This window comes from Chlamydotis macqueenii, chromosome 10 (assembly GCF_036417535.1).
Source record: "Chlamydotis macqueenii isolate bChlMac1 chromosome 10, bChlMac1.mat, whole genome shotgun sequence".
In the NCBI taxonomy this organism is placed as follows: Eukaryota; Metazoa; Chordata; class Aves; order Otidiformes; family Otididae; genus Chlamydotis; species Chlamydotis macqueenii.
Window position 1 is genome coordinate 22,243,686 of NC_141565.1, and position 24,853 is coordinate 22,268,538.

Below are 24,853 nucleotides of genomic sequence, written 5' to 3' on the forward strand. Positions count from 1 at the left end.
CATTGCTTTAGGGAAAAAAATGTTACACTGGAGGAGGAAGCTTTGAATGTAGATATGCTGAAGTATTGTCATCATCTTAAATCTTGACACAATATTACTCTATCCTACTGAAACTTATTTTAATATGTCTTGAAATAAATGTCACCCTTGAAGTTTTCACCTAGATATCTGAGGAAATGCAACGCCGCTTTGAGTTCTCATCTAAGAAAGGGTTCCCACCTAATGCCATGGTAATTAAAATCCTGATCTGTAACTGTTCCTGACTGAGATACTTTGCAGCCTGTGTCGGTGTCATGGAGCCTAAATGACGGATACATGAGAAACAGTCTTTCTACAGCCTAGTCTGTTCTTTTCCATCCCAACTGCATGCTGATTATGGGAATAAGAACATGTTGTGGAGGAGGAAGCTATTTCTGGATGCTAGTCAAGATTCAGTAGACCTGGGTTGACTTCTGACAGCAGTATTTCTCAGAAGCAGATGGAACATTTTCTGGGGGGAGGGAAAAAAATAAATTTAGAGGCTCCATTCACAGGAATGATTTTCACTGAAGAACTCTCTGAGGAAAGAGAGATGGGAGGGAGGCTGGAGGGCAGGAAGAAAAGCCTTCTGATATTTCTTGCTTTGTGCAAAGCTAGACTAAAGCAAGGCTGATCTAATTTTGCTTTGTTTTATTTTTAGTCAGTAGGTTTGGGCAGTGATAATTAATCTCTGGAAGAGGGCTAGGATGATGCCAGTGTGTCCTGAAGAATCCATTTTAGATGGTTGGGGTGATCGATGACCTTTGCCTGAAACACATTGCTGGTCTGAAAGCTCTCAACTGTGACTAAATAAAATAAATATTGTAAATATTTGGCATTGTTTGTTTGGATTTTGTCTTATTTTCTTCCCCCAGGCAGTGCTGGCACTCCAGTGATGTTCAACAAAAACGGTGATGCCCCGGGGCGCTACGACATCTTCCAGTACCACACCACCAACACCAGCACCCCGGGCTACCGCCTCGTCGGCCAGTGGACAGATGACCTCCAGCTCAACGTGAGTCTATTTTATTCTTTGCTTGCTCTTTTTTGTCGGGTGTAGTCACTAAATGCTTTTTTCAGTCCAGCAAAAATTAATAGGGATCTTTACTATTTCTTTGCAGCTACGTAATGTAATTTTTTTTTTAAACATGTTATCTTCTTTTACTCTGTCCTGCAACCTTTTCTCTGTACCCTAAGTTCCAGAGCTCCTCAGACTGAGAGACATTAGGTGAGCATGCAGATTTTATTACTTGTGTGTCTGGAGTCCCTTGTTGCCAACTTGGAAAATGAAGCAGTAATGCGTTGCATTTTGAAACCAGTGGGCTTTCATTTGCAGATGCTTTTCAGTTGTTCTAGTCACACTCCTCAGTCTTTCTAGTTTTAGGAAAGCTAAAACTAAATGTTTTTTGAGTGACTCACTTTTCCGGTGTTACTTTTAAGCATGTAGCAAAGATATCCATATGAATGAGATGGCCTTTTTGTAATGACGCCTAAGGAAAAACAAGCGCGTAAGAGCAGGTGATCAAAGACCCTCAGGATACTCTGATGTTTCCCAGAGGAAAAAAACACAAGTGGTGGCTGAGAAAGCTGGAGACTCTTGTGTCAGCTTCGTCCGTACAAGGATGGTCCGTGGCAGGTCTCTGGAGATCTGGGTTCAGGCTTGTTGCTTGACTTTGTGCAAGTTGCTTGAGCCCCAAATTCACGGCGAAGTGGTGCTGGTTTAACCTTATTGTCGTTTGGCTCCTTGTAGATCGTTATGAAAGCACAAAGTCTTGTCAGTTCAGTTTGGCAGCTCTCCAGCAACAGAGCCTGAATAAAATCAAGTTATTCCTGAAGCGAAGTGCCAGTTTCTACAAGAGGGTTTTCTTCTCGCAAAGTTCCCACCTGAGGTCATACCAACTCCCTCTCCTAACATCATCCATCCTTGGTGTGTTATGGCTCCTTCCCTGCCTTTGCTGCCGGCTTACCGTGAAAACAGGGTGCAGGGTGAAAGGGAAGGCTGTGTGAGCATGGTTCCATCCTAATACATGCTCCAGAGGTGGCCAGGACGTACCTGACACACGGCGTGCAGTCACCACAATCGTGGCTTCTGTGGTGCGTGGACCCAGCGTGGGGGTCTCTGTGCATGGACCCAGCGTGGGGATCTCTGTGCGTGGACCCAGCGTGAATCGCTTGCTGCACTTGGGGGATGAGACCCAGTAATTGTGGGGAGGTCTGAGCTGCTGCTCCAGCGATGCCGCTGCTCCGCTGGGATGCAAGCAGTGGGCTACCTAGGCAGATGGAAACACCATTGCCGGGAGTGTAACCGAATGTGGGACGCTTTCTTTCTATTTTTAATGTTTCCATGGCTTTTGTTAAAGGAAGTCATTAGCGTGGATTACCAAGGGTCCAGTCTTTGAGACTGACCACAATATTTTGCTGCTCTTGAATTTTGGCTCATTTTGACTTGCTGTATGATCTTTCTGTGTTTTTAAACTTTTGATGTTCTATTTAAGGAAAACTGTATTAACTTGCAATCTACAGTTCTTTTAGCAAAAACATTCATATTTTATTAAGTAAATCCTTCTTTATGTAAACTGCACATCCTGATTCATTAAAATTTAAAGCTAAATTAACAGAGCTTGATTTGTAATCCTGTTGTTGTGTTAAATGTTTCCATGAAAAGTACGCTTTCCTCACCCTCGTATCCTCACGGCTGCAGGGCTGTCTCAGTAGCTGAGATTCTCTCCCTGACTTCCCTTCTCTATTCCCTTACGGGTCCCAGTTTCTCACACAGGATTAGCATTGCTGTGATAGTTTCTGTTTGTGTTTTCTTCCCGTAATAAAGAAAATTGTGGAGATTAGAGAAGTCGATGATAGCCCAAAATAACCAACCAAAATAATAGCTACTGTTAAATACATCCCAGGAAAAACTACCAAAGGCTGCAATTTGTCTTCAATAATTATTGTGGAGATAACGCTTCAGAATGTATTTCCCCAATTCTTATTTCTTTAATACTAACACAAGAGGGGAAACAAAAGGATTTTTGGTGAGGGTGCTAATTTTAATTTAGAAAATGCTGAAGCGATGCTTTGTTTTCAGAGAGATTTGTCGTCTCAGGCAGTGTCGTTTAGCTCTGTGTGCCTGAATTTCCTCAATTACAAAAGAGAAAAGTTGTTTTGCCCTACTATGCAGGCCTTGATGGTAAGGATGCTCCAGATCTCAAAGGCAGCAGGTAAATAAGTGCTGAAGACCATCCCAGGTGAGTAAATATTTTCTTCTTTATCGTTGTCCTCGTTCAAAGAAGGAGCAAGAATATTTTGCCGTTTTATTTCCCTGGAAGTAGTGCTACTAGTTCAGTCTGTCGTTGGTCTAACCTACCACGGTATACGTCGCCTTCCCTTTCACAGCATTTTGGAGTGAGAGGCAGAAGTATGGGGGACACGGCTGATTAATTTTGATAGCCATACCAGGTTTTTTCATGAATAACTTATTTGTCTGTTTGTCTTTCTATTGCATAAGACAGAAGATAGACTGAAGAGAATTTTCACAACACCTTTCTAAGTCTTAAAATGTGCTGTATCAGTTTGTTTTCTTCTTGTGGTCATGAGTTCATAAACCTGGTTTTATGAAATGTCTGAGACTGTCTGTATAATTCTCTCAATCCCGATTGCTTCTCCACAGCTTTGTATCACCTTTGCTTTTTTATGTCTGGCAGAAACTTTCAGTAACGGCATATGTCTACTCCCTACGCACACGGGAGCCAGGCTCTGCCCTCCCTGTAGCAAGTCCATATGTGAGGTGTCTCCTCTGAGTGCAGTTGGCTCACCCTGGATTCACGTTTCTGTATCTGAGGTCAGAATCTGGTCGATAACCAAAAAAATATTTTCTGACTTTTTGCTGTAACAAACTTGGGACATAATGTCGTTTTTCCATAAGGAGGCTACAATCACCAAATTTTCTTTTGCTTGCTTGATGTCAAGCAACCTAGCACAGCTTTGCCTAGTACCCCGTGTGTGATTTAGTAACACTTTTTGGCTGTATTTCACAGATATCTGCGCAAGGATAAAATGAGCAGATGTCTGATTTTAAATGGCTTGGCCAGTATTCCATGAAAAACAGTTGCAGTGCTTTGTTCTCCCTGCAGTGAAGTTGTGATTAGAAGATGCCCACCCACCTCCCCAAAGAGGCCATGGCAGAGCACCTCCGGCCTCTCTCTCTTTTATGAAGGTCGTGTCAAGCTGTCAGCCCCTTTCCAGCCCCCTGCATGCAGATTTAGTACACAGTACTTACAGTTTGCGTCGTCCTGCAATTTTAAATGCTTTGCCCTGAATTTTAGGGTCAGAAGTTTGGGCAGCTGCATCCCTATTTAAATCCGGGATCATGACCCCCAGAGCCTGTTGGATCACAAAGACACAGCTAATGCAATTAGCCAATAAAACTGTTGGCCGCAGTGGAGTTAGCCTCTGAGACTCGGTTTGTGTTTCACTGTGGTGGCGTTGAGGCTGCGCTCATGTGTTACAGGGCGGTTGCATCGTTACGGGGAGAACTCTTCTGACTGTGTTTAGCTTTAATGATGTGTTTCAAAGGCCAGAAGTGCTGGTGGTGAAAAGGAGGAAATCTGCTGCGGGGAAAGGGAGGTGTGTCGTGTACCAGCTGGTTTTTGGTTGTTTGGCTCTTCAAATGAGTTGGTTTGTTGGTCTTTTTTTTACATTAGCAATAACTAGATCTCTAATGCTTGTGTTGTTCAAGCAATAGGAAATAGTGGGGATGACTCTATGTAGTCCATGTACACCATCGATCCAATAACAGTAGATGTCTTCTCGCCATGCGTGTCTTTATTTGTTAGTAAGTAAAGCACTTTGAGGTTGCCCAACTGGAGGCTCTGTAGGAATGCAAGGAACTGGCTGACCAGCTCCGATACCTGGCTGGCCTGTGTGAATACAACTTGTAATGCTTTCGGGTGCCTGCCAAAAAAATGCATGTCTCCTGGAGGAACGGATGTACCTGAAGGATAAAGCAATGGATCACTCCTAGAGGAACTGTCGGTTCTCATGGGAAATTTGGTGATATTGCTTCTCTTTCTCTATATAGAGTTAACTCAGCAGGTTTCAGGTTTATTATGTTTTCAAATTCAAGCCTCTGCAAGTATCCCTGAACTGTCAAAAAAAAAAAAAAATCTTTATTTCACAACTCCTGTGAAATTGTCAAATCTTATTTTTCCAGTGATTTGTCTTCTGCATACCCTACCACAGCAGCACTCTCCATCATGTTCCCTGTGACTCCTTCCCATAGCTGTCTCCACAATTTCCCTGCAGTGCCTGAAATCTCTCCCCACACCCCTGTATCATTTGCTGTCCAAGCGACAGCCTGTATTGTCTTTGAATTACACGGATGCCAGCTGGTTGGCTGGCTGACCGAACCAAAAGGGTGAGAGAGATGCTCAGTGTTAGGTGAATCTTTCTTCCAACTGTCCACTGGGTTTTACTAATCCTGCAGACACATCCTTCAGAAATCTCTGCTTGTAGCAAATGTCCTTCAAATTGGCCAGCAAGTTCAAAACTTTTTAGGAGGGAATTTGGTACAGACAGATGGAGGGGCAGGCAAAGCGTGCATATGTTTCACTTCCTTCAAATTTTCCTCTAAAGTGACAGCAAAATTTAGAAATTCCCAGCAGTTTAGAAATTTGCAGCAGTTGCGCAGACAAAAAGTAAAGTAAAACTGGTCTTGCTGGTAATTGTTGTTAAAAATGTAATTTACACAAAAATGTTGCCTATTAAGTAGACTGCTGTTGGGTTTGGAGAAGCAGGCATACAGGCTCAATCTCTTGTATTGCTAAACTGAGCGGCAGATTTGCACTTGACTGAAAAGCCAGTGTTTTGATTTTTTCTTCCATCTCTACCCTATTTTCTTATTTCATACTGACAAACTTTGGGGGAGTCATTAAAAGGCTGAGCTCATTTAAAGTTTTCAGTTTGAGTGGCTTAGTCCTGGTTTGTATGTGTCAGCAGAGCCGTGAGCAGGTTGGAGAGATCTGTCCAGGCTCCTGTGTCCGGACACCAGCTGCTCTCTGATCTAGCAACAAATGAGTTGCTGGGATATTGAGTTGCTGGAGCATGATGGACTGGAGATGTTGACTGACAGGAGGTGGCTCTCCTTGGGGAAGTGCTCTCGCCTCCCTCATGTGGTGGAGCACCCAGCTGGGATGTGCCACCAATTTGCAATGTGGTGGCAAACGTGATGCCCTGTTTCACCTTCATCTTGGTGAGTAGTGAAATGGTTTCAGGAGACCTGTTTATTTGCCGTTAGAGAGGGATATCTTCCTAGAGCAAGCGAATGGTGGTTAGTTTTTTTTTTTCCAGTTTGATTATCTAATTAATGCTGTACTTCTAGCCTGTTAGTGTCCACATAGGACATGTTGTTTTATTTCCATTGACATCTCCAAGTTGTCAAGGGCACTCTTCCAGCTCAGTGTTACAGCTTGTAAAGGTGCCGCTGGGCACTCGGGTGCTGATCAGACGCCACAACGCATTTTCAGGATTGCTGAGGAAGGTGCATCCTCGACTGATAAAGAGCAATGGTGGAAAACATGATGTCCTGCCCAGTATTACACTGCAGAGATTGCAAGTTGCTCTCACTCGGGACACATTTCACTTCCAAAGCATCAGGCAGGGTTAACTGTAAGCTCCAGATAAAATTAAAACATTTCTCTAATTAATTTGTTTGCAAACAGAAAGAAATACATATTAAAGATGCCTAAACATACTGAGTGCAGAGATAAACAAGAAAATCTGTATTGTTTTATAGACATGCCCTTGAGTTGTAAATTATTTAGTTGCATAAAGCAGTGTACAGCTTGAAACACGACTGCCGCTTACGTGGAGCCTTTGGCGCGCGGCGTCGGGGAGGCTGGCCGTTTAGCGTGGTCCCTTGCGCTTTTATTAATTTCCCCCAGCAGTAAATGATAGATTGCTGCAATCTTTCTAAACAAGCGCTCAGAAGATTAATCGTATTGATAATTATCAATATGGTTCCATAAAGATGTGCGTTACATGGATCCAACTCCCCTTATAAATCCTGGCTCGTGTTATATGATGCAAAGGAGATAGCTGTGTGCTTATTAATAACTCCCTGCTCCCTGGGGAAATGGCTGGGCTGTGTTGTTTGCTTCACTGTAGGCTCAGGCCACTATTTTAGAGGAGCGTGAAAAATGGGGGAAAAAAAATAAGTCTTGCTTTAAAGACTTGTCCCTCAGAATCCCTGGTCTGAGAGTAGAGGGTGCCCACAACCTGGTGGTCCATGTTGGCCAAGGAGCATCTGGGGAGCCATCGCAGACCCTGAGGGCAGGCAGGGACGGGGTGGAAGCGAATTGCTGACAGTGATGCGCCTTCTATGCTGCAGTTCTTTTTTTCCCCCGCAAACAGAAATGTATTGGGTGTCTTTGTAATCGTGTGTGCGATTTCTGCAGATCCTGCACACCTCAACACCTATGGGCTCAGACTTGTCTATTGAAATGCCATAAACCTCCCTGTTGTAGAATTTGGAAACAAATGTTATGAGTAGTAAGCTAATGAAGAGAGTGATTTAATATCTAACCTTCCAGCAAGAGACCTATATGAACCTGACTTTTTTGGTAAAATACTCAGAATGGCAATTAGATCCCAGCAACTATTCAGTTTGATGCTCAGGAATATTATGCCAACAGATGGTATTTTTCTAAAATAATGTCTTCAAATTTGTTACTGTTCATTGTTTTTTGGTTTTGTTCTTGGGTTTAGTTTTGGTTTGGTTTTTTTTTTTTCTTGGGAATGGACCATGTTCAGAGCAGATGGATTTTTTTTTTCAGAATATTTTGCAGCAAAATATAACTCTTTCTGGAGCATATACAAATTTCAGTTTATTGAAAGTGTGGGAATTCCACAGTTTCTGGTGGAAGGAGAGTTTATTGAAAGCGTGGGAATTCCACAGTTTCTGGTGGAAGGAGAGCAAAAGGGCACGTGTCTGGCCAGGTAGAAGTTTTTGCTTCAAATAGCAAGGGATGAGAGAATTCCACCACAATGACCATAGGGTTGTTTTGGAGATTTTTAAATGCTTTTAAAATAATGTATTTGTAAGTGTTTATCAGAAATTTAAAATTTGAAAATTGGCATCTCCCAACTTAGAAAACATCAGCTTAAACAGTTTTACCTCTGTGAAGCTGTGCAACTGAAAGCACAATTATGGATAGCACTGTGAGTTCTAGCTCCTGTATGCGTGTCATGTATAATCACAAAACCCCTATTTGCAAATATATATTAAAAAGAATGTGTGTGTTTAGATGCCTTTATGTGCATATATATGAATGGATGGATGCATATACATGCACAGACCTTTGCAATATATAATCCCGAAGATTTCTGTTGGTTTGCAACATCTGAGTAAGCTTAAAATCATGGTTCAATGATTATATCAAGAGAGATAAAAATGTGTATCAATTTCATTTCAGTGATTGTCACAGAAATTGGCCCTTGTAGTGTCATTTCCCATCCCTGTTACAGGCGGTAGTGAGGAGCTGGTACAAAGAATATGCATCTCTCACATTCCGCAGGCCTGACGGGAGGTAGGCGTTATTCAGGCGTTGGACGGTCTCATTAAACACCTCAGCAAATGAGGTCAGGGTGTTATTTAAAATTAAGATTTAAAGTATTAAGCATGATCAGTATGCTTTGTTTTGATGTCAGCTCAGAACCTTGAGCTTTCAGCTGATGCAGCCACTTGTTGAAAATTTACATTTTCAATGAAATTGGCTGAACTCTCATATTTAATTAGCTGTACATAACAGTATATTGGCATACATGCAGATGGAGTTGTATCCAGAAGTAACTGTGTTTCTGTTAGCTGAAAAAGTATGAATTATTTTAGCCATTCTTGCCTCATTGACGTTTTTGGGAAGTAACTGAACCCGGGCTGTTTTTCCCGATGGAAATTCTGCTCCCGGTGAACTGCAAACGCTGCTGGCACTGGCCCTCAGCTGGGGCCGTGCCCGAGTGCAACGGCATTCCTTCTCACAGCACTCCTTGGAAATGGTTTTCTGACCCAAAATAACTAGTTTTGTGATATATTAAAAAGTCGTGGGCTGCTTCTTCAGGCGTTTACACCCCCCTGAGGTGAATTAACCCCACCCGAAGCCCCTCTCCCCCGGCACTGTTACTGACACACAGCATCTCCTGCTGCCCAGACTCTGGTCCTGTCCCCCCCGCCCCACTTTTCAGTGTCACATCAAATCCTCACTGGGTGACACATAGCAACAGTCGTGCTCGTGGAGCCGCGGGTGCCTGGCTTTGTGGGAATTATTTCACAGCATTAATGCTGCCAAATGTAAAGTCCTTCCAGAGAGAGGTCCACAGCCTGTTCGCAGAGCTCTTCATCATAGCTGGGCGTTTCTGAGCTCGGGCTCTGTTACGCCATCAGCCAAATTGTCTGCAGCCCAGTTAGAAATTTAAAGTGAATAATTACATCAGTCTGTTACTAACACACATCCCAGTTACGTGTGTTGGGTAGTGAGTAACCATGCCCAGCATGTCAATAGCTATGATATATACCATAATAATAGACATTGTTTATTTTGTTCTGTCACTGGATTCTGTAATCTTTCATTGCTTGTGTCGACCATGACCGGCATGAACACCTTTAATTATCTTCACTTGCAGAATTAACTTTCAGCCAACTGGAAGAGAATTTTTTCAAACCACTGGCCCGCTGAATGGCCATATGCTAATTTCTTGGTCCTCCATCGGGTCTCCAAAACGTGTGCTAACACTGAAACCACGTAGGTCCTGCTTGCAAGCTGTGATTGCAGCCTGACTTGATGAGTGCTCTTGGAATAGATTTGTAGGACTGCAGATGGTTTTGATGCATTAGGTATAGAAACGGCTGCTGTAAATAATTTTTGTTCAGATGAGGGCACAACCTCGACATACAGAAGTGCTGCTTGATTCACATGGTTACCATCCTGTACCACAGAAGACAGCTGAACAACTCATTGCAAATCATCAGTAAATGCAGATAATCCCATTTGTACCTGTGCTTTGTTTGAAAAAAAGTCTTAGCGTAGCGTGTGTGGTAATGCAGAGGCTCTCGGAGCGTGTCGCCAAGTGTCCCTCAAAGCACTTGTGATGAGCATTTAGCATATTATGCCAAATTCCACCAGAAAATCTTGGGAGCAGCACCATGTTGGTTACATCGACATCCACGTATGAGCAATAGAAAGCTGAGGGGTTTGTAACATTGGCAAATAATTTCCGTGTGTGCTGCGGCAGCTGGCACCCGGCTGGGAGTCCTGTGCGGTGGTCCCGCAGCAAGGTCTTGTGTGAAGCGAATCAGAAATCCTGCCAGGCTGGCATTGTTTGGAATGGGGAAAGAAACTTGGAGAATGTGAACGTGGGAGGCTTTGATAAGGCCAGGTGTGAACAGTGTGGCAGAGCCGTCCAGGAGAACAGGTACCCGCAGCCCTCAGTCACTGCCGGCAGCAGAATTAGAAAATAATCCACAAAGAGAAGAGCCAGAGCCGTGTGGAGCCCTTTTCTGTCTGTTACTTGCCACGCTTGAAAGTAATGAAAAGTCTAATTTTTTAAAAAAGAAAGGTTATTCAGTGGATTGAGCTTTCAATATAGATTTTTGCTATATAAAAAGAGGAAGGCAATAGTTAATTCTCACGCCTCACTCCGAAAACTAGCTCTGCCTTGGAATTAAAGACGTGAAATGTCATTCCCTCTTTGTTATTGAGCTGTTTTGCCTAGGTGGTAATGCACACCCCGTGAGCTGTGCTACCTTAGGCAAAGCAAAGTGAATTCAGCTACATCAGCTTTTGGCAACTCTGAGCATCGCTATAATTTTCCTCCAGGTCTGAGAATGTCACAAGGTAAAATGTTTGTAGGGATATAAATGCTAAGAGAAACCAGGCTGAGAGAACACCTAAGATGCATTACACATCTTTGCCAAGATAGGGGGAAAAAAACCCAGAAATGAAAGGAGCTCATCAAAGATATAATGGGGAAAAAAAAAAAAATATGTAGCAGAACACTTTGTGTCTTCAGAACTTGCTTCATGTTGTGGTGTTCTCTTAAATGTCCGTGAGCCTGTAGGCAGGCAGACTTCTGCTCTGAGAATGAGTAACATAAGAAATAGAAGGTCAAAAATAATAAATCACTATGGTTTTCAAATAGGGGATGTTTTTGCTCCTATATATCACTTCTTAAATCCTTTTTTGCAAGGCTAATGTATTTTTATCAGCAAATATATTCAAGAGCAAATACTTTGCTGGGATATTTTATGGATAATTAACAGCTTTGGTCACTCTTGGCAGGAGTAATAATGTCAGTTTGTGTGTTAGTGAGGGTGCAATATTCTTTTTATTTTTTAATACCTGAAAATGGAAGGATGCTTTTCCGTGACGGATGTGCTTAGTTGTGTTTGGAGAGGTTCACCCAGCTATGTAGAGAAAAACATCGTGTATGTGCGCCAAAGCACGAGCAGCTCCGTCCTGCTCCCGGCTCGTTTGAGTCCGGCAGGACCGCGCTGGCTCCTGCGGTACAGCTGCAGCATCGCTTGGCTCTGCCGCGCCTGGCAGCTGCTTCCACCGCCCAGGCAGAGCCACAGAGATGCTGTACCAGCTTTTGTGTTTGCATCTCACCTTTGCCTTGGCAGAGGAAGTTTGACAGAAAGTATTATCTCTGTTTAAGGCTGAAGGTACACAGGGACGCGCGATTAGCACAATGGACAATGGCAAGCCAAGGCTGTGCATGGAAAAGAGGGAGAATCTAAGAAGTATCAGCAAAATGGTGATTTAATGTCTTCTTCTGGACCAAATGCATTTAAGTTCTGTGTTTTTCTTTGCAAAGTAAGTGTAATCTTTTGTCCTGGAGGTAGTGGACGGTAGCGCGGAGGTTCTTGTCTGGCGAGCTCAGCAGGGCAGCCGCCAAGAACGCTTGTCACGTTTTTCTTTAACGTCTCCTTCCTTGTCCACTCTGTATTTCCTCTTGCAGTTTGTCAGGTGTGGTAGAAGGGTTTATTTGATATCCCTGTCTCTGTGAGTTGTGAGTGCCTGGTGTTCCCCTTCCCGGCGGGATGCAGCTGGGGCCGCGCGGGGCCGGACCACGGGCAGAGCACGCGCCAGGTGCGTGGAGAGCTGGTCATTAGGCCCTTCTAGCAAAAGCTTCCAGGGAGCTGCAAATCAGTGATGCATCCTGACAAAGAGCAAAAAACGTTTGGTTGCTAGGCTTGTACACAGAGGAGGAGCGAGTTGTGTGGTGGTTTCTGTTCACGTTTTGAGAACTGAGGCCTGCTGTCCATATGCGATACTGGAAGTCGGAGTAGTGAGTGGGATTACGGGCATTTGGACTTTACCGGCCCGAGGTTTCAGTTCGGCAGATCCTCGACAGGCGTGAGCTGGCATCCTCCAGCTACGCCAGTGGTCCTGTGGCCATTACAGCAGCCAAAGGCTTGCTCGTTTGTCTCCATTTTTATTTATTGCATGCGCATGAACAATTTTTTTAAGATATTGTATTCACAGATATGGAAACTATTGCCTTAAAGCTATTTTTGTAGGCCTAAAGCATAATCCGTCTACGTTCTGTAAAATGGAATTTTGCTGCCATACGTATGTAAGTGCCAAGGATAGCAGAGCAGAAATCATGATGATTGCGTAACATTGCTCTTGTTTGCTTTGGAGGGGAGAAAGGCATCCCGTGAAGGGTATTTAAAAAGCTCTGCACACACCAGGACCACATGAACAGTCCTTGGAGTTTACAACGCTTAAGCAAAGCATAAAGGTTCCTGACAGAGAACAAGTATTGAGTGGGTCAAAAGTAATCACTTTTTAAAGGTCCCTGAATACTGATTTCCGTAGAAAATTGACATGGTTTGCGGCAAGACCATAATGTCGGATACACAGTGTGCATTTTGATGTGTCTCAAGCTAATCGTTCACATGGTGGGCAATAATGGCCCCAAAAAACAGCTGCAGAGGGTCCTTAGCCTGCTCTTAAAACTTGAGGAGAAGCCTTTATTTGCTTTGTTTTCATATTTTTATTTGTTTCTTCTTCCACTAATCTGAAGATGTATGTTTTATATGAAAATGCTGCGATAAATTATTCCCATGAAACAACCTTGTTTACTCATTAATTGCACCTTTTACTGGCACGGAGGATATGTGCTTGATCATTAAAAGCAGCATCCCAGCATCTGGCTCCCAGTGGTAACTATAATCAGGGATTTTATTCCACTCCTGCAAAGCCTGTCCTTTAGACTGGCTGGTGAAGGGTAGTGCAGACTTAAACCTCCCTTTGCAAAAGCAGATCTTGAGTCCCTGCTCCTCTCCCAAATACAGCTGGGAAAGGTCATACCGGCTTTTCTCCTCAGTCACCGTTCCATGGGCTTTGAGTTCATTCAGGATGGGGTCCCCCCTTGCCAGAGGAGAATCTCACCTCCCCATTCCCTGCAGGAACGCAGGACGCTCTCCACTGTTAATGCATTGTCCCATTCATGAGAAGGAGTGGGGAGGAACATTCACTGCACTGGAAGGGAAGCGCACAGCTAGGACTACATCTTACGGTTAAATATTTAGGGCACTTGACTGGAGGGAATAAGTTACCAGTTCCAGTCCTTGTTTTACTTTTCAATGAGAGATAAGGCATGAAATCCTTTAGCTTTGCAAGCTTAATTTAAAAAACACCATCCACTATCCAAAAAAAAAGTGTGAATTTTTTTTTTTTCAGAATTTTAGTAGAATTTTGACAAGACCAATACTATCGTTATTTAAAGCAGAGTGTGATTGGGGGGCCGATATTTTTATTCTTATTAAGTTAGATATTAAATCCATTGAGTGATAATTTTCAGCCTACGTTGCTGGGTTTTTCCATGCCGTCTTAGTCTACCTCCTGCGAAGCACCAGTTCTGTGCAGACCAGACCAGTGTCCCACCCAGCTGCCAGCCTCGGCCACCCTCCCTTGCGGCACCCACCCGTCACAACCACATCATGTTCCTCTTCCTCTCACCGCTGGGTTTCAGCGAGATGTGACTATGACGCTGATGGAAGGCTGGCCCCAAGTGCCATATGATTGAAGTCCCATCAGCCAACCCTGATTTTCTGTGTACCATCTACAGTTCTTTTAGGGACCGATTGACTGAGTATAACCTAAGATAATTGTATTAATAATGCTGAAGCAATCCAATTAGGGTCTAAATGGGTTGGGTACTGAGTTTCACTCGGAATTTTTTATTTCTTTCATCTTGCTTCCCTGGCCTGTGTGTCATTATGCCATGCACGCCAGACATGATGAGAAAATTACTGTACCGTTGATGCTGATTCTTTAAAAAGGGAAAACTGGGACCAAATAATTTGACTAGCAAATACTGGTCTTTGAATCAGCTTGGGAATTAATAGGATAAATAAACTAAAGCATTTTGAGTTGGCAGGCACTTCAAGATAAATGCTATCCAAATTACACACATGCCGTTTGGTACATCTCTAGTTATTACCCTTTCCCTTTTGGAAGCAGTGTATCAGATTTGGCAGATGTATTTCTTTTTTTTCACAACCATAAATAACAGGAAAAAAAAAGTTATTAGCCCATAAGCAGAGATAAATAAACATAAATGGCTAATACTTTTCTCAAAACTTGCTTAAGGTCAACTTGTGACTATATTATAAAAAATAACTCAGAAAAGGAGTTTTCAGGAGAAAAGCAGAACTGGATTTGCTTCTAGATGTGTCATTGTCATCCAGTCTTGTTGTTTAGGACTCAATTTTGCCAATTGCTGAGTATTATGAATGTGTTAGAAAGAAGCACTTAAATGCGTGAGCAATTGCTTTGCCCTAATGTTGAACTATATTTTAGGTGCGTTGGTACATTGGATTGAGGGTTTCTAGTAATCCTGCTCAAGGAAACCCTTCTGTCTTGATGAATGGTTCCATCTTGGTGCTCTAGGACGGGCACTGAGCAGGTACAGACCTGCAGATACGTAGGAAGTTCTGGTAGAGTTAGTGCACGCACACTAAAAACTACATGCTGCTGGCTTTGGCCTCTCATCTCACTGTGCCGTGGCTTTATCACACCTGATGGAGCGTCCTTCATCCCATTTGTCGTGTACTGCTCCGAGATCTTCGGATGGAAAACAGCATGGGAGTCAGCTAGACAGTTTGAGCCTTCTCTGTTAGGAGTCGTACAAAAGGTTGCCTTATCTAATTACTTACTACCCTATGACATTTCAGTTTCTTATTTAAATTCTAGATGTGTTTCACCAAACATCCTGATGCTGCAGGACAAGCCAGCTTATGCCAAAAAGCGTTACATGCTTGAGAGGGAGGTGTCCAGGCTGCTATTTCCATAGCTCTGCTCTCATTGTCTGTGTAGCCAGACAAGCTGTAAATTGCTCCTTTAATTAAGCAGAATTTTATCTCCTTGTATAGGACAAGAGGAACATCAGGAGATGTCAAAGTGCAGGTTGTGGGTGGTGAGATGAGTGGACGTTATTTCAGGTTGAAGTTGTGGCTTGTGAGTTCTGCCAGTGGCACAACTGCTCTGCTCCTGGTCCCACCTGTTAAAAACATACAGCTTTGTGAAAGGGCTTGGTGTTGTTTAATGGACTGCTTTATCTGAATTCCTACGTATATAGGTAGGCATCACACTTTCCTTGTACTCAGCGGAGAGTCCCTTTCGACACGGCTCATGGAGCATCCTGGTGTGCCTGGTCCTGGCTCAGGGGGATGCTGGAAATGCAGGAACTGAGCCAGGAAAGAGCTGAAGCTTCCTGGAAGTGGGGTAAGGCACCTGATAGAGCAGGGTTTGTGGGAATTCTGACACTGGCAAACTTAAGGTTTGGCAGATTACTTGTCTGTGGTCCATAAAGTATGAACCAGTAGCTGAACTGAAAATAAATTGTTATTTTTCATAATCTCTGCACAGCATTAGTTAGATCTTTGCCCAAAAAAAAAAAAAAAAAAGTTTTAGGAGTGTTAGTACTTTTTCAGGTAAATTCTCCCTCACAGCTGTGTCCCTTGAGTAACCTGCTGGTGCCTTCAAGGTCATCCATAGTATAATTACACACTGATCCCTCATTCCTCGCTGAAGGAAAGCTCCAATGGAAATCGGTGGGAGTGTCACTTGATTAAGGTGTTCGCACTGGTCCCACAGTAAGCTGTCATTTTCCCCATATGCAGTCGAAATCTGATGTGTGAATATCCCCTTAATGCCATGGGAGAGGTTTTCCTTCCTCCTCTCCACAGCAAATGCCTTTAGAGCACCCTCCAAAAAAAAAAGAAAAAACCCAATAACATACGCTGCGCAGGTTCGCACTGTGCTAGGTTGCAGCAGGAGTTGAAGGAAAGAACTGGGAGACCAAACTCCCCTAAAAATTTCTGTTGCTGGTTGAGGGGAAAAAAATGCCTGCAGCAGAATTGAGCAGTGATAGAGAAGAAGGACTGGCTTTATTAATTTCCAGATAAATACATGATATTCTGAAATTAAGCCCAGCATGAAAGAGCGCAGTGTGGGATCTCCACGTGGGAGATGTTATTTTCCACAGCCAAGATATTGAGAGCACCATGAGCTTAGCCTGTTTTGTGAAATACGGAGGGTGACTATTAGACTGGATTCTCTTTTGACCAATTTGATGATGGTATGTGCTGGGAAGGAAATGCCGGACAGACCGGAGCGGGCAGCAGCATCACCCCCCCGGCACCCTCTCATTCAGTCCTTGGCTTGGGGCTGACTACAGAAGCTCTTGTCCCGAGCCACTTACGGATGAAACATTGTCTTGGGTCACCTCTGCTTTCAGAAGATAGGTTTGCTTTAACCTATCAACTTAAATAGATAAGAATTATGTTTTACAAACGCACATTTAGAAGTACATGCTCTTTTAAAGTTAAAATTATGCAGGGGATGCAGGATGAATACTGAAGATGCGTGGTCCATCCCCTTCTATTAGCGAGATGACAACACAAAGCTGTAGTCAGATGTAAAAGCATTAAATAATTAATTTTCAGTTTTATTATGTGTCAACAGAAATGTATGATAATAAGCATTTTTGCAAAAATTGTAGATGAAGCATTTTTCTCTACATCGCTGTTGTGCTAAAAATGTCCTTGGTTTAGTGTAGAACAAACAGCCTTTGGATCTCGTTAAGGATGTCACTGCAAGGGCTCGGTGTAAGCTGCTTCTGGTCTCCTTAAGGCAGGCAAGATTGGTAGAAAATGATGACAAATATTAAGTGAAAGAGAAGGTAGGATGAGGAAAGGAAGGAGAAAGATAAATGAGGTTTATATTTAGGTTAAGAACTGCTTATTATGAGATCACCAAAAAAGTTACAGTGTAGGAATGAAAGTGATGTTCGAGTTGAAGTTTAAAACATAATTAATTTAATGTTTTAAATAAAACGTGATGCAGAGGCTATGCAGATTTTTTACAGCTGTACCTAAACACTGACTGTCCTTTGCTCTAGGTGGCAAGAACTGCTGCCAGGGGAATTTTCACCCGTGATAGGTAACGCACAGCTGAACATACGGCGCGAGAAGGGCAGGAGGAAGCCTCTCCCCGATGTACCTGCACGTATTAACGGTGCATCGGGGAGAGGCTTAAAAATGAAATTAAGAGTTTTTTTACTGGAGAAAAAAAACAGAAGACTGACCTCCAGTATTTCCGTTTAAGCCTCCACCAGTGAAACACTGGTGCACCAGCCCAGAAGGCTGGAGGGACACAAACCCCGGCAGCATCCCCGCGCTGCGCAGGGTGCCAGGCTTCGCCCCACAGAGCTGCTGCGTCCTCCGCCCGTGGGCGTATGCCCGGGAGCCAGCTCTGCTCTTCCGAAAGCTTTAGGGAAAGTTATTTTTCCGCACATGTTCACTCAGCACTTCGCATGGTGGGATTGCTGCCCATGCCGGGGCTTCTCAGGAGCTGTCACAGCATTAATGAGAGAGAGAAGCCGGAGATGTGCAGTCCCGGGGTGAGGCTGTTCCTGGGAGGGTTTTGCTCATTAATAGGTGTCTGAATCAGCAGGTGTGAAGATGAGGGTCTGACTCCTTGGGAATATTGTCACGGTTTCTCAGCAACATTTGGAATTTGTGCGGACAATGCAAAATTGCGAGGTTTTTTGGCTGGAAGACTTTGAGAAGCGATGAGTTTCCATCACCTCCAATTGGACAGTTGTGGTTTGCTTGTCCCGTGTGTGTTTGTGGACAGGACCGTCTGTTCCCACAGCGGTCACTGTTACCTTCAGACAGAAATTAGGGTAGCAGCAGGAGAAACAAGAACAAAAAATATGTAAGGACATTTAGCTTCTCTTTATAAAGATAGATCGGAGGGATGTAGGTTAAATAGTACAGCAGAGCAGTAAAACTTGAGAGATTTTACTTTTTTTCCAAAGGAGCTTTCTCTTGAAGTGTCCCAAGACACCTAGAAGCACTCGCTCACACAAACCGCATCGTCCCTGGTGTCGGGAGGAAGGCAGTGCTGGACCGATGCTCTGTCTCGCTGACAAAGTGTTCCCATGGAACAGCACTGAAAGTAGGGAGAAACAAAAAAAATAGCCCCTCGGAGGGCGAGCGGAGTCGGGCTCTGCGGAGGGGCTGGGGTGGGACCACGGCTTTGGCCCCTGCAGAGGGGAAGGGACCGGCAGCTTCCTGGAGCTGGTTCACTGCTGCTGCGAAAAACAATCATTCTGTTTAAAACAGAGGGTTTGTCGTTTCTGGGAATTTTTGTGCTACCCTGAAAACGTGTTGAGCCTGCACTGCTCAAGATGCAGTGGTTTGTTCATCCCAAGCAAAAGCCTCCATCACCTTGCAGGCTCTGTGCTCATCTCAAGGCTTTTCTGTCAGTCTCGTGCGGGCAGTGGAATTAAAATAAGTTACGGTATGAGGTGAACACCTTATGTGCGGTGTCTGGGCCAGTCGTCGGAGTACCTTTGCGTCTTTCTCTGGTAGTTCGGCGTATCGCTGCCATTATCTGTTGAGGGGTTTCAGGGGCTGTTTTGCAGAAGGCTCTGTTGACTGTGCGTTATTGACATATTCTTAGCTTAAAACCATTACTGTGTTAAAGCCCCGGATTTAGAAACTAATTACAAGACGTTAATAGCTAAGCCCTGAGAGCTAAGGCATGCAAATACTGCTGTCTGGAAAGTTGAATATACAAAACCCGCTTGAGCTGCTGACTTAGTCACTGGAGCCTAAAAGCAATCTGTGAAGGTGGCCACAAATCAGCACAATCCTCTGCAACTGTTTTCTAATGTGTCCATGAAATTAATGGCACAGTTGTTATGAAAGTCGTATCTGGGAACGTGGCTATTTTTTCCCCACGAGTAGGTTAATTACCACTGATGTAATAATTTTTGCACTGATTTTTATTTTAATCAAACATTGCATGAAACAATTTAGCTCAGAACAAATAGCTTATTACAGAAATGTTTGTGGTAGTGCGAAAAAAAAAAGCAGCAATGTTTAAATTATACACACATATTGAGTTACTTTATTTATTAAAATGAACAATTATGTTCGGCCTTATGAGACAGACTAAGCATTTCTGGTTAATGTTTGCTCTGCAGTGAACATAATGAGAATTTATACTGGGAACGGATCCTGTCCCTCTGGCTCAAGGCACTTATGAACTGGGCAGTGCATAGGCGTTGGGGGAGCTTGGGGGCACAGAAGAGTAAATGCGAGAAATGGCTGAATATAGCAATTACTTGCCACAAAGCAAGTCTTTTTTAGATTCAAGTTTTCAAAAGCTAAATTATTTGAAGGATACTGCAGAAAAAGCTGGAAGGAGGGAGGGGAAGAGTGGGACAGGAAAAAAAGGACATTAGGCACAATTATTAGATCCTAAAAGTGCCAAATACAAACATTTTATTGCTTCTGTTTGCATTTCTGAAAGGAGTTATGAAACAATAATTTATTTCAAAGACAAAGTGTTTCAAAAATACTCTTTTCTGAGTGGGAAAAGTGTCTCTAGCTTGACTCAGATTCTCACCTCCCAACACCAGGCTCTGATGCCAGGTGGTTTGTCTGACAGGCAGCTTTCATCCTTAATTTTCTCACCAGAAGCAGCAGAAAGGTGCAAATCTGTCTGAGGCCAGTAACACAGAGTTGTCATGGTGTCATCCCAGGAGACCTGAAAAAGGACTTTTCATAATTTTGCCTGATCTTCTATTTATCTCTTTATACACAGCATCTGTGCAGAACAAAGTACCTTTAGGCTGTCCCCACTAAGCAGCAACGCTGTGGAATGCGTTTGAGAATATGGAAATTCATTCTTTTATAGTCATAAGGGGGGAGTGGCGATATGATAACACATTAATAATTCTGTGGTTCTGTGAGATATTCACATGGAGAAAATTGATGAGAATCCTTTCATCGCTGGGTCAAAATCCATGTGGTTAGAATGCCTTTCTCATTTCATATTGATGCGTGCTGCAAAAAGGGCATCGAGTGACTTGTGTTTGGTAGTTACGAGAGAAGGTGGAGGCTCCAGACTGGATCAGTGTGTCTCACTTCCCAGCTGTACGGGTGAGTTATAGTTACCCTGGCTCAGTCTACTTTTTAAAAGGGCAAGATACAAATCAGTGATTAAGAAGAGTAAAAGAAGATGCAAACTGTTGGTCAGTTTGTTTCTTAAGGAATTGTAATGAATTTTTTTCATACCTGCGTTATGGGTTGGGAATCTTGGCCCAGGTTCTCTTTGCTCACCATCTCTTTGGTTCTCTTTCCTGTGAACATCTTTGGTTCTACTCCTGCAGCGAGTTACACTCGCAGGTGCCAGCTTACTGCCATTGTCTTGTAAGGCATACGCAAAACCTAGGAATTCAACTCTGGGATTGTAAAGGGCTTGCTAGCCTTTACTAGTTGGAGTGGGGACAGAGTCAGGCACAGAAACAAATTTCCTGGCTCCTTGTGAGAGCTTCCAGTAAGACCAAACTTCCATTTATCAGGGCAGTTAAATGAGTCTTTGTATTCTCCTTTGACAGCGATGTTCCTTCGGTTTCTATAAGCTACATACCTTCAGCTCAGTGCAATATGAAAGCAGAGTTCACAGATCTTCTCTTTTTTTTTTTTTTTTTTTTCAGTATAAGTTGTGCATATTGAAGGTTAATGAAGTTTCTCAAGCAGTGGCAGACCTCTAGAATATCTGTTATTGAGGGATTATTTTTACATCATTCACTGCAGAGATTCTTGGTAGTATAGTATTTGAGCAGTGTGTGACTTTAGGGTTGTTTTTTTTTTCAAATGCAATGAAGATGATACAGGATCCATTTTGAATTAAACTAGGGAAGCACAATTTAATCCTTCAATTTAAGACTTGCAAACCCCAGTCTTCCTGTGTACATTAATAGTCGAGGCAGCTGGTTCAAGAAACTCATCTTAGAATTTGTTACTTGTAGGGACAATAGTGGAACTTGTAAGCATTTAACCTAAAAAAAAAGAAAAAATAGCTGAAATCTTGTTTTTAATAACACTTATTCACACCTATCCCAGGAGGTTCGGGATTGTGGTTGGAAAAGCCATCCATACACACACACAGAGGAGCTGGTGGAGCCACTGGAATTTTGCTGGGCAGCTGAGTTGGTAATTGGTGCAATGAATTGGAGCTGGGAATGTCAGGACCTTCCCAGTGGTTCCAGTCTGGGCTGTTTTGGGGGCTCCAATGCTAAATATCCCTTGGTCTTGGAAACTGCTGAGTGGCTTTAGTCTATAATATTTTGGAATGATTTGAATCTAGTTTTGTGCAGTACTTGGGAGCCTTTGTGCACTCACTTTGGAGTTCAGGATCCTTGAGACAGCTGAGCGAGGGAGACTTTCCATTTTCTTAGTATAATCATTTCTCACTTGCAGTCCCAGAAGCCTGTATGGTATTTCAACAGCGGACTGTGACTTTGAAATGAAGTATTATCTAATTATTGCATTTTTCATTTATAACTGTTTTCTTTGTCCTTTGTATTTCTGACATGGCTCATACTGCAGATCTTGCCACATCCTCACCAATTACGTGCCCTACGTAAGACACGTTTCCACTTCATTTAAAATATTAACCTGGTCAGCAGTAGTTCCAAGAAGGGAGATCTGTTCAGGTCTCAGTAAGAAGCCCCACACTGTAGATGCATGGAAAGGAGCTTTGTGAACGTAACTGCTGCTGTCCTCAAGCCATTGTAGTGTTCTTACTAATTTTCATGAAGCAAGGAGGAGGTGTATACTTTACTGTTTTATCTGATGCTGTGTGTCATTCTGCCAGAATTTACTGCTAATAAAAATGAAAAATGAAGTTTGTAAGTACAGTCATGCATTAGAGTCCCACGCAAAGACACTAGTTTGTGTGGTTCCTGGAGAAGCAGAGTCTACAACATATAAAGTTTATCCATTTGTTTTTCCTCTGTTGTAGGTTCCCCGTTGGTTCCTCACCCCCTGCCACTGTCTGAGAGTAACATCTGAATAACCAGCTGCCTTCTATTTCACATGTCTTGTAGATCGATGAAATGCAGTGGGGCAAAGGAGTGCGTGAAGTCCCATCCTCTGTCTGCAGCCTGCCGTGCAAGCCGGGAGAGAGGAAGAAGATGGTGAAGGGCATGCCATGCTGCTGGCACTGCGAGCTCTGCGACGGCTATCAGTACCAGGCCGACGAGGTGACTTGTCTGCTCTGCTCATACAACGAGCGGCCCAACGAGAACCGAACAGGATGCCGCTCAATACCTATCGTCAAGCTGGAATGGCACTCGCCCTGGGCTGTGATACCTGTCTTCTTGGCTATGCTGGGTATTATTGCCACCATTTTCGTCATGGCCACGTTCATCAGATATAATGACACTCCCATTGTCCGGGCTTCTGGAAGGGAACTCAGCTACGTCCTGTTAACAGGGATATTTCTGTGCTACATCATCACGTTTCTGATGATCGCCAAACCAAATGTTGCAGTGTGCTCCTTCCGGCGTATCTTCTTGGGCTTGGGGATGTGCATCAGCTACGCAGCCCTATTAACTAAAACAAACCGCATCTACCGCATATTTGAACAGGGCAAAAAGTCAGTGACAGCACCTAGGCTTATAAGCCCCACATCACAGCTGGCGATCACGTCGAGTTTGATATCTGTTCAGCTTCTAGGTGTCTTTATTTGGTTTGCAGTTGACCCACCCAACATCATCATAGATTATGATGAGCAGAAAACTATGAACCCTGATCAAGCCAGAGGAGTTCTCAAATGTGACATTACGGATCTACAAATCATTTGTTCCTTGGGTTATAGCATTCTTCTAATGGTTACGTGTACTGTGTATGCCATCAAGACTCGGGGTGTCCCAGAGAATTTTAATGAAGCTAAACCCATTGGATTCACTATGTACACTACCTGTATAGTATGGCTTGCCTTCATTCCAATATTTTTTGGCACTGCCCAGTCAGCCGAAAAGGTAGGTGAAAATGACCAAACGTGCATCTGCTGTACCAGGATTCATTGCAGCTATAAATTACGTACTGGTGTTCAGCTTTACATGGACTGTAAAATGAGCTATCCAGTTAGCTCGTTACTGAGGCGTGCAATATATAGCGCTGTTTTCCTTCCCCATTTAGCTGGTGGGCTATTCATTTGATAAACTGGCAAATGATCAATAGCAATCATATTAGCCATTAGTTTTATTGTTGCATCCTTTTCAATTGTATCTTTCCAGTAGGGGAATTAGCTGTCATACTGTCCGGAAAGAGGCATCTCGTAACTAAATCATTCTAAATACAAGATGTAAGCAAAAAAAAAAAAACCATCAAAAAGTAATCAAGTGGGCTCCTACACTTCTGGAGTTCAGCACTGAGGGCACCGCTTGATCTGATGAGTGCTGTGCTTCACAAAGTGCCGCCTCAGGGCACGTTTGCACCACAGGGTACGTTGTCTGTCCTGAGCTCCGGGTGCTAGGACTAGACTGACACTGCTATCTGCGTTGGGAGTTTTTAAACTAGCCCAGGGAACTTAGCCTTGCCGTGAGCTACAGGGTGTAGCCAGAGTCCCGGAGCGATGCCAGGTTGCTTCTTTTTTGTAAGCAGTGTCTGCTTAAACCCATGGAGTTAATTCACTGAACGCCAGTCCAAAATGTTACGCTTACGCGACATCAGAAAAAGCATCAGACTTGGGCAAGCTCATTGCTGTGGGTGAAGTTATTGTGCCTTTTAAAGGAGAGAGTGAATTTCAGAACCCAGCTAACGCATCTTACTTTGTGCCAGGGATATAATTTCCAAATTTGCAGCTGTTAAACTTGGGGGTCATTGAAATGAAATTGCAGGAAGACCACGGTGGTGATGTCCAGGCAGGTCCGTGCTTTGGCTCCAAGCCTTTTCCGTAGAAAGGTGTCTGCACCAGAGCTCTGTCCCTTGCCATTCGGGAGGTTGGTTGGACAGGGATTTGCAGGTGTTTTGGCCTTGGTTCACCTATGGAGGAGGAGGGGGTGGCCCAGGGGAAGCAGAGGTTGTGGAGGTTTTTGTGTTATCGTCTCACCTCTGCCGTGGGCTTTGCAGGCAGCCCTTGCATCCCTAAGGGGAATTAATCTCAACTGGAAAGGAGGTCTGCCAAGCCTCGATGATGCTTCAAACACCTCCGCTGTCCCTGTCGAGGAAGAGATAAGAAGCCACATAAGCAGCTTTAAACGCGGCCGGGCCTGTTTGTAACCGCGGTCAGCTGCGGGGAGCACAGCGCGGCTTTTGTGCGCCTTCCTGGGGACGCTGTAGGCCTGGGGACGCTGTAGGCCTGCGGGTGACCGGGATGAAGTGCTTGATGTCGTTGTCTGCAAAGATTTAACTTGGTGATAGAGAGACCCGAAGAATTTCCCAGGCTGCTGCCACTGTTGGAAAGCATTTAGT

General features: G+C 43.7%; 1 protein-coding gene across 3 annotated transcripts in view; it reads left to right on the forward strand.

Moving 5' to 3' along the window:
* GRM7 (glutamate metabotropic receptor 7) overlaps positions 1-24,853 on the forward strand; it is a 273,711-nt gene that overhangs the window by 189,282 nt on the left and 59,576 nt on the right. For all 3 annotated transcript variants that reach the window (XM_086755674.1, XM_086755675.1, XM_086755676.1), the window contains exons 7-8: positions 894-1,033; positions 22,483-23,418. In XM_086755674.1, coding sequence (XP_086611800.1) covers positions 894-1,033; positions 22,483-23,418 — 1,076 coding nt within the window. The remainder of the gene's footprint in view (positions 1-893; positions 1,034-22,482; positions 23,419-24,853) is intronic.